The sequence below is a fragment of the Gymnogyps californianus genome, chromosome 14 (assembly GCF_018139145.2).
Source record: "Gymnogyps californianus isolate 813 chromosome 14, ASM1813914v2, whole genome shotgun sequence".
NCBI classification, from domain to species: domain Eukaryota; kingdom Metazoa; phylum Chordata; class Aves; order Accipitriformes; family Cathartidae; genus Gymnogyps; species Gymnogyps californianus.
The window spans coordinates 18,311,353-18,321,738 of NC_059484.1; the positions used below are offsets into that span (position 1 = coordinate 18,311,353).

General features: G+C 42.1%; 1 protein-coding gene across 1 annotated transcript; it reads right to left on the reverse strand.

The window, feature by feature from the left end:
* Window positions 1-168: 168 nt before the first annotated feature.
* Window positions 169-7,430, reverse strand: CAMLG (calcium modulating ligand). Its single transcript, XM_050905221.1, has 4 exons — window positions 7,265-7,430; window positions 5,348-5,802; window positions 4,507-4,572; window positions 169-2,811 (listed from the first exon to the last, which is right to left on the reverse strand). Exons 1-4 carry the CDS (start codon window positions 7,428-7,430, stop codon window positions 2,620-2,622), a joined length of 879 nt encoding a protein of 292 aa, XP_050761178.1. The 3' UTR covers window positions 169-2,619.
* Between the last annotated feature and the right edge of the window lie 2,956 nt (window positions 7,431-10,386).

Sequence of the window (10,386 nt, forward strand, 5' to 3'; positions counted from 1 at the left end):
CGGGCAGCAACAGGCAGCTGCCCGCCGTCCCGCTCATCGCAACCGCCCGGGCACAGGCCTCAGCCTTGTCCTCGCTGCCCAGACCAGGCGGGATTCCCGGTGCAAGGTGTCCGCCGTGCACCACAACCCCTCTTCCCGAGCCAGGACAAACCGCCAAGGAAGGGGGTAACAAATATACTTTTAATAGAAAACAATCGGTTTGGCAATAAACATTAAATAGAATTATGTACATGAACAGAGATAAGTTAAAAAAGGAATAAGAGGGATTCATGTCTCGACCAAAGGTGAAGCGGCGTCATTTAGCGCAAGCCCCTCCTGGCGCCATGCCCGTTCACCCAAGGGCAGGGAGGCTTCCTCCAGCCCTCCAGCCCACCCTGAAGCTATCGGACAAGAACAAGTGTTCGCGGGCTGAAAAGTTCCAGGTTAGGTCTCGCAGCAAGATTTCCTTCACTGCTTGAGAAGAAAACCCGCTTCATCTCTCCTTGCATGTAAGGACGGTGCAAGGGGTTGAGTGAACATACACGGCAGGTGGGTCAGCTCTTTTCTTAGTCTTTAGCTGATGAGGATTAAAATTCTTATGCTGAGGATTAAAAATTCATTGCTTTTTGCAGATGTTAGTACACGGTATTTTTGCAATTTATTTGTATTATGTTTGGGCACATAAAGAGAGTCAGAACAAGTTAACTTGTGAGCAAACTCATTATTTACATATCTCAACCTTAATTTAAATGACAGCTATTTCAATTTGCTGAAAATCCTGTCTAATATAAACAAATTTAAAGCTTCTGAATAAATATTTGTGCTAATAGACCTAAGTCAGAATCTTTTGCAGCCCAGCCCTGGATACCCGTAACATAATACTCACTGTAAAATAATCAGTAAAAAAACCCAAAAATTGTCAAATCAAAACACAAGCTTCTTTTCATGTCACAAACATACATATATCTAATTTAGGAGTCAGAAATGCAGCGCTAAAATTATAGCAGGAAGCTTTAACAGAAAAGAATAAGCAGAAAGCAGGGCCATTTACTTTAAGGAGGCATAATCAAACACTGCTGCTCCCTAAAAAAATTTCTGCAGACAAATACCAAGACAAATAGGTGTTCCCCTATGCTAAAAAAAGGCATTGGCCTAGATTACCTGAAAGTCCAGATTCTAAACAGAAAACTACAGGTTGAAAATATTACCAAATTTAGCTTCAATACAAATTTTTACAGATCATCAGCATTTAAGTTGACTATTTGGAATGACACTTCTTTCCTTTCACTGTGCAAAATTCATATGGGATTGAAAACAAGAGCGTTTGTTGGCTTGCTACTTTATCCAGTGACAGGATTCATTTGTATTTGTCTTCCTTTCACCTATGTGGCTGGACATCCACAGAAAAAAACACAAAATGCTATTGTCCCTTCATACATAGATCTTCATGTGGGAGTCAGCTCAAAGCACTATTTTTTATTTCACTGTCACTTGTAGTATATAGGATTTAAACAGGAATGGTTACTGTGATTTCACTGGGGCAATTTCAGAAACACACCAAAAAAGTTAACATAAATAGCTCTGCTGAATCAAAGACTGTATACTGTTGGGTTGTAGTATTACGCAGCAGGAGCAGAACTCCTCCGCAATTAAGATCCCGTTTACATGCAAATGTCTGGTAATAAACAGAGACAAGCTGCAGAAATTAATGTCATATTAAAAGTTGTCTTACGCAATCCTGCAAGGAGCTAGAAAAACAAATAGTTCCTTTGTAAGTTTTACATATACTAGAGCAAACATTGGATACTGCAGGTTGGTTGCCAATATATACAACTTTCCCCTCATGAGATGAACCGTTAAAATAACAAAAAGGCATCAGAATGAAAGCACATGTCTGAGCTACACTAGGATTAGGCTGCTGGAAGCTCACAAACAGGTGAGATGAACAATTTCGTTTCTTCCTACTTTTTGATTAATGACATTTGTAAGCAACAGGACTTTTTTGTTGTTGGTTTTGCTTAGCTGTTTTGCACTATAATCATAAAAAGAAATTAATCACAATCACAACAAATAATGTATAGCAAGGCAAGGATTAGGACAACAAAGTGGCATGTTTCACCAACATTCTCCAGAAGCAGCTACTTGGTTCAACATTCTGAATTTGAACAACAGAATACAGGGATTTCTTTTATTTAGAGCTGTCTTAAAAAAATGGGAACACCACAAAATGAGCAGTTCTTGTTAGCTATAGTCATACTGGAGAGAGAGAGAGAGATGGTTCTGCTGAAGGAATTCTCTTCTCTTTGTTCTCACTGAAAAGAACAAAGGCAGCTTTGTAAATGTTTATGAAGGAGGCTGAGAAGGGCATCATCTAAACCAAATAAATCATCCACTGACACTTGCATCCTATTCTTCACATTTGTAATAGGCAGACACAGTATTTAAATAAACTGAACCAATACAACTGGCACTCTGCAACCCTGCTCTTCCTTTCCCAAAATGACTGGATTTAAGGCTCCCTTCAAGCATTCGAACAGGTAAGAATTTTAATGAAGGTTTAAACCTGTCTGCACAGTCAGACGTTAAAGGAATACAGTCCAGAAAGCTTTAGTGTAACTACTGCATTGAATTCTACAGCCATCATGGTACTTCAGAACCAAAAAGCAGAATAAGTTCATGGCAAAAGATAAAAGTAAAGAAGTAGACACAAAGGTCTGTGAAAACATCTCCCATTTTGCTGTAGGTGTCCATGGAGCGACTAATCACTTCTGCAGGGATTCCAGACAGTAAAAGAGCAGCAGTTAATACTGTCGTTTTCACCTTCTTCTCACACTAAAAGAAAAAAAAAAAACAAAACAACCAGTATTATGTTAATTCTTCTGTTATAATCCAATTCTGCTTTACATGTCACGAATGTTGTGCCAATTTCACGCGCAGCCAGGCACATTCCAAATTCATCCGTAAGAGTAGCAGGTTTGGATTGATTCTTTCCAGTCACACTCCAGGATTCACAACACTTATCCTAGCTACAGATTCGTGCTGTGATGGATGCAATGGAGCTGTGTGAGAAGCTGGTTAACAGCAGATAAAATTCATCACAGATACTATGCCTACTTCACGCTGGCATTCCAAGCAGGCTGTAAAGTGGGGCTGTGCAGCAGCTTCTGCATGAGTGGGAAGAGTCCCAGACAAGGGCAGCCTGGGTGTAAGAAGCCAAGCCAGGCATCTCCACTGCTGGAACAGGATCAATCTCTTCACACTACTTGGCAAAAAAATGCTTACTTTGCTAACACAGAAAAATGATTTAGAATTGAAAACCAACTGTTTCTTTCTATTTTAGTCTGACTCCATTTGGCAACTTTATCCTCTGAACTCTGAAATGCCCAAAAGCCCTTTTGAAAGGCATTCTTCTGTCCTTAAGATGAGGAATCGCAGGGATGCAAAGTCTGACAGGCAGGAAAAGGTGATAGTGGCTGAAAATGTTGGTAATTTGATGATACTTGCTGGGTATCTTAATTTAATCCAATCTAAATTAAGCTTTCAAGAATCTTTCTAGGTTTCATGAGAGAAAAATGAAGGATAACAAGCTGATTGACCTCATCTGGGTATAAGTGCAGTAAAAGCAAGTTGTGGAAAGGAACCACCTCTTTAAATTCTGAAACTGAAGAGCTGATTTTAAAGACGGCAGAAACAAGATCAAAAAGATCTAGCAGATGAGCTAGTGCAAATCTAAGGCTAATTCTACTGTTTTGTGTTGTGAAACGTCAGTTTAGTATGACTACTATGAAGTTTAGTTTTCAATGATATACTTAACTACAAAAGAACTGCTGATTCATTCTGATTTTCGACAGGTAATCTATTATTCTTTTTAAAATGCAAATTTTCCCTTTCAACTATGGATTGAGCATCATTCAGTCCCGCTTTGCAGTGTAGACCTGATGAAATCATCAACCAAACAAATACTTCAGCACAATTAACTGGTGTAAATACATAAAGCAAGTGATAGAGCAAATCGTGCCAATAAGCAGCAAGTTTCACACACAAATAAATGTCTCATTTCAAGTTGCCATTCAAACGGATACTAGCAATGGAATGCAGAGCCCTTAAAACCCAAGGACTGTCTCATTTTTTAACGAACACCCTCCCAAATTTCGTCCAGGTATCACATGCAAAACAGCTGCTGACAGAGCAAACAGTAACCACAGAAGAGCATGGTCTAGGAGAAAAGCAAAAGTTTCCTAAAAACGTGAAAGAACTACCTGACTTTCCTGGTCAGATGCTTTTAATTAGGCTACACCTAAACAGGTTGCTAGTCCACATTTTCACAGCAACTTTAAAAAAGATTTGGACTAAATCTGGGAAGATTAAAAACTAGTATAAACTATCGGCATTTGGTAACTCTCAATTCTACAGTTTAAAACAAGGGAAGAATACTTCACATGCATTGGTCCTAAAACAATACAATCTAAGCACAAGTTTAAATTTAAAACATTTCAAATTAATCTAATTCTGAAAAAAATATTTTACCTTTGGAAAGTACTTGGACAGTCCCATGTAAGCAAGTTGTAGAGTAAGAAACGGTGCAAATATTGACTGAAGGAACAGAAAAGAATATACAAAAATTAACTTGGTCAGAAGTAATAGTAAGAAAACACAGAAATTTAATGCCTCCCAAGTCATAAAAGAAAATTAGATAAGTAAAAAAAAAATTTGTGGACAATAACAACAGTATTCTTGAATACTACAAACCTGAGTAGACAAGTTACATGTCAAAAATGAGGTTCTGCCTTATTTTCTTTGAGCCTAAAACCCTGAAATCGCAGAAGCGTACAGCAGCGTGTAAAAATGAGCCATGATCCAGGAGGTGGCAGGCCGTACCGGCCACACACCTCTGTACGATGTACTGGCAGACACCTGGAATACTGAGGAACTGCTTTTCTCAGAAGACTGATAAATGAGTAGGATCTGCTTATCTTGGGACAACTATTGTTGTTCTTACTCTATTATTCTTTGGTAGACTCCAAACTAGAAGAGCAGTTGACTCATGCTCACCAAGGTGGGAATAAACTTGCAGGGGACTTAAGCTGCAACAACTATTCCAGTGCTTCTGCTCCTCAAACCCAACGGACCAAACATGTGCTACTCTCAGCTGTTATACAGTGGCTGTGTTACCTGCCTAACACAGATTCATCTCAAAGAATTTAGACATTTTTTTAGGTTTTATACAGTTGTTGGAAATGTAAAGAGTGCCTGAAGTTCCCAACTCAGTCACTACTGATAGACTTCAGCCCTAGATAAAGGGTATTTCACAGTAAGTTTGCAGTAAACTAGCAACACAGAATAGGATTATTTGTTTCCCTGAACTCACCAAGTACTTGCACACAAAAGCCCTGACTGCGATGGCAAGCAGAGCACATCCCACCAATCTAAAAATGCGGAAAGAGTCAAACTCCTCCACTGCATTCCCATTCTCTTGGCTTGGCTTCTCATTCATCAGCTGGTTCCTCAGCTTCAGAGCTTCATCAAATCTGGATAAGTACTGGTCTAATCCATGTCTAGGTGGCCGTGGTGCAGCTTCAGATGGCAGTTCCCCTCTATTACGGTGACGGAGCTCACTTGTACCCTCATTGACAAGCTCTGGAGCTTTACCAAACAAGTCTTTATCCCCTTTGAGGTCTACCATGCTGCCTGCATGGTCAGCTGTGCCTGCCATATTACAGACAGAATCACCAAGCACAATTCGCTTGGAAACTGAAGGAATGGGAAGGGAGTTTGATTTATCTTGTTCGTGCTGAAGCCTTGATTCTGTGTGACTTTCATCATCTAAAGAAGAGAAACAAAAATACAGAGTTATGCACACCGGGTACATGGAACAACACTTTAGCCATACTGGACTGGGGTCCTGGGTTGATGTCTCCGCTTCCAAAGTGAAAAGACAGATTTATGATTAATAAATGTGCTAATTATTAATCACAAAGCCATTTGACATACCTGAATACAAGCAATCCCATTTTAAAAAGAAATGGGCTCAGCTGATACACGACCTGCTTGTGTATCAAAGGAAAGGTTTACACTCAGATTTGGGTTACACCACAGACGATGATAACGAAAAGGGAAGAGCACAGCATGGACCAGACTGAAAACGCTCAGCAGCTTCACCAAAATTATATTTTTACACAACTGGACTCGGCACACTCCTGGCTCCCCTCCACCAGCCTACAAAGAACCCTACATGTGCCACATACTTTGCATTGCAGGGCACTCTTCGGAAATGGCGCAGACACGAGACAGAAAGCTGTGCAATGCAGGTTGGAAGTTGAAGCTGTCAGTCAGCAATGGAGAAATTAAAACATTGGACTTCCTTAAGCAACAACACTGCACACACAAGAGGAAAATACATGGAGCAACGTAAAAAAAGACAAACACTTAGAGAAAGTGAATCGCACAGAAGGAGCATTAAAGACTGACAAATGAGCAGGCAATAGAAGAACTGTACTTTGACTTGTTCTTCTCTATTGTCAGAGGCAAAGCAGTGTTAATCTGCTCTGTATCAAACCTGAAGACCCCATCTTACAGCAAAAGAGGTGATGCCAGAGAACAAAAACCAAACCGAGAGGCATGCAGAACAGGTCTGGTCCTACCAGAGAGAAGAACCAATGCTTAGAGTATTTTTCAGTATTAAAGCAGACTGATTCATGGCTTATGGGCACCCTTGTGAACTGAAATCTGAGAGCTCTTTCCCGACAAGACAGCCAGCCTCCTCGAAGTATGTACAGAAATATAAATGACCTACCTATGAATCTGCAAGAAAATTCTGCATGCCAACCACAAACATCCAGTGACTGGTTATTATCCAGATGCGAGAAAACTTTGATATAAAAACACAGCTATGAAAGCAAGCAGTTACTGAATGAAAACGTGGGGGAGGCTCATCGTTTCTTCAACTAAGAAAAACTATTTGAAGTGAAATGACAGCTTGTCTGCTCGCGATGTAAGAACAGTAACAGGCCCAAAACCCCATCTCGGCACATTTCTGAGGTCACACATATTTCATCCGCGGGTCTCCCGAGGACCAGAGAAGGTTCGTGCTTCACTTAAAGCATCACTGAAACGAAAGATCGCACTGAGGGGCCAAACGACAGCCGCTGGGAGCCAGCCACTCCTGTCCCATGAGGAGACTGCAGGGAACGGTTACGGCAGGAGGAGGCCGCAGCCGGACCTTACACCGGGCCGGCAGCCCTCACACCGCCGCCGCAGCCCCGCCGCCACCCGCCACAGAGCTCACCCTTGCCCGCCGCGGGCCGGTGGAAGCCCATGATGCGGTTGATCCGCTCCTCCGAGTTCATCAGCAGCTTTCTCCGCCGCAGCTCGGCTCGGCGCTGGGAGGCCGAGAGGCCGGCGGGGACCCCCGGGGTCGCGGGCGCCGCTCCCGCCCCGCCGCCGTCCTCCATCCCCGGCAGAAAAGGCCGCGGCGCTACCTCAGCGCCGCACAATGGGGCCGCCCCGCCTCAGCGCGCAGGCGCCAGCACCGCCCGCCTCCAGCCGCTGAAGCAAGCGCCGCCATCTCGCGTAAGGGCAGGAGAACAGGGGGACGCACGGAGAGCCGTTCGCGCGCCGCGCTCTCTGACGGTACGGCGCCCGCACTGAAGATGGCCGCTCCGGCCTCGGAAGTGACATCACGGCGCGAGATGCGATGATGTCAGTGCAGTGAGGGGGCGGGAAGGGAGAGAGGGGGCGATGGCCGCGGGGCGGCGCCGGCCCAGCGGGGCTGAGGCGGCAGCCGGGGAGACGCCGCGCTGAGGGAAACCTGACTGACAGCTTCAGGGTAAGGGTTTTTGCATGCCTATAGGAAAAGCAAACCAGCAGTGACGTGACTTCATGCTCTGAGCGCTAGCGGGGGCCAGCTCCTTCCTTAGCTTGCTGAAAATTCTGGTTTCAGTAAACCTGGCAAATCCACCTTGCGTTCGGTGAGGAAAATCTGCTTAACAATACAATATAAACTAGTACAGGATGGTAACATTTTCCTTACCGTACGGAGAGATGAAAGCAGTGTTCTGTATAGGAACTTAAAGTATAAGTGAACATTCATGTGTCTAACCAAAGTAGTATTTACCTAACACTCTGTAACTAGAAAAACAACAGTTAAAATTGTGACCATACAAAAGCAGCAGAACATCAGAGGTATTCACAAGGCTAAGTTCACAGAGCTGTTTAATTTGCAGCACACGATGTTTAAACTACAAAGTGCAAGCCCCCGTTGTGCTCCTCAGGCAGAACAGATGAGCGCGCTGAGGGGGAGCGCGGTGCTGGGTTTTGAGATTTTCTGTTGGAAAAGCTTTGAGTGCTGCTGTGCAGCTGAATTTAGGAAGGTAATTTGTCATCTCATCTCTGGGCACACTCCAAACGAGGGAAGAGAATATGCTGTTTATTGGAGTGCCAGCAAACAGACGTTTTTACATGTACGTGAAAGGGATACACAACATACGGAAATGCCTTCTGGGGGACTGTTAGGCAGCACAGGTCAGCTTCCCAAATCATATTCCCAGTGTAGTGTCAATAGAGTAAGCAGCTGAAGGGATTGACTATGCATACTGAGGAAAAAAAACAAGGGAACAAGGACCTCTCAAGGATTCCAGAATTACTTAACATTATAAAACAGGGAACATCTTCCGTTCTTTCTAGCAAGATACAGTTGGCATAACATTCATTTTTATGTACAATAAAATGTCCATCACACCTCTGCTTGCGTGACAAAAAGTGATAAAACTGGGCCACAGTATTCTTCCCTTAGCTGAACATTCACATAGCTAACACGCATAGCAAAAGTACCTGAAAGCCAAACCAAATGAAGACAGTGACGTGGATGCTTTCCATCAATACTTCAAACTAATTACCTTCAACATCCTTGACACTGAACGACTTGCACTCCTTAACTCACAGACTGCGCCACAGGCACTTCAATTAGAAGCAGGACTTGACTTCAAGATCCTGTACTTGGAATTCCAAAGACCAGTGCTAGGATGGCTGCCTGTTGAATGGCAAGCCACAGCCAGAGTGGTGAAATTCAGCAGCAGCAGGACAGATTGTTACATGTATTGGGCAAAAACTTTGTGCTGACAAGTCCAATTAATATTTCTACGATACTAAGTGATTTAGAGAATGATAGAATTCAAAAACTGTTAAACACAGAGGTCAAAGTACCAAGCTCATACATTAAATTATGTGTGATGAACCAGAAGCAGCAGTGATGACAGCTCATAAAAAAACTGGCAAGCATAAGATGGAATGACTTTTACAAAAAGGTGTTGAAAGAATAGGATGTTAAATGAAGATATAGGATTACCTACAATAAAATTGATCACCATCTTGGGAACTCTGCTGAAGGCTAAATTCCAACCATCAATGTCAGCTGGCTCTTGAGACCAGCTTCCAGCCAGACTGGCAGGGTACCACACGGTGAGGTACAGCACCGCTGCGGGCTTACTGGAAGAACAAACCCCAAGGTAGGACTGGATAACAATGCTGACTGACAGAGATGCTCTGGAGGGACAAAAAATGCCAGTGACAGAAGAAAAGTTTGAGTCAGCTGGAACTAATTTTCTCAAATTCCCTCTCAGTTTGTATCGCCTAAATACTACGTTTTAGCTAAAAGAATTTATCACTTGTTGGTACGTGGTATTTATCTTGATTGATCAAATACATTATTCTATTTTTATTTCTAAGAAAGGACTGATGGACTTGCATGAGTTCTTTCAATTAATTTTATTGAGTAGCCAAATCTGATAAATTAGCACAGATAAAATAAGCATTTGCATGTGTTACAAATGACTTTTTACAGGAATAAAACAGTGAAAATTACAAACTGTAAAAAGGAGGACAAGTAAATCCTGTCTCAAATTCAGAAGGGGGAAGATTTATAACTTCATACTGAAGATCAAATGTTTGAGTTCAGAAAACAAAGACTTAATATTACAATATTATACACTACTTTACAAAATTAGATTTACTATAAGGATTACATCCATAATAGTAAACAGAACCTTAAAATCACATTTAATGGTCCCTTACTTAACAGCCATTCTGCATCTTTGATTAAACTCTGTTAAGAAATTAATTCTAAATAAAAGTGAATCATTCTAGTTATTGCAACACAGTCTATGTGGACTTAGACTCAAGTATATTAAATTAAAAACGATAATGAAAGCAAAGTAAAATGGATGGTAACAATGTTGGCTGAACACTAATGTGTCAAATACAGAAATAGTTTAAAAAAAAAAAAGTCTTCAACTAGAAAAATAGAGTACATTTGCAGTGGTAGAGTTGTCGTGCTGAGATCTAAGTACCAGAGCCACTCTTGCCTGTTTTTGCAGTTCGTCTTCAGTGTCCTCATTTTTCAGTTGTAGGTAA

What these genes read in the sequence shown, in the direction of transcription:
- CAMLG (XM_050905221.1), bottom strand. Translation starts at nt 7,430, where the DNA reads ATGGAGGACGGCGGCGGGGCGGGAGCGGCGCCCGCGACCCCGGGGGTC. An exon ending in CCGGCCCGCGGCGGGCAAGG is followed by an intron (nt 5,803 to 7,264) that starts GTGAGCTCTGTG and finishes TCTCTTCTTTAG; the next exon opens with ATGATGAAAGTCACACAGAA. An exon ending in CTTTTGTGTGCAAGTACTTG is followed by an intron (nt 4,573 to 5,347) that starts GTGAGTTCAGGG and finishes CTGTTCCTTCAG; the next exon opens with TCAATATTTGCACCGTTTCT.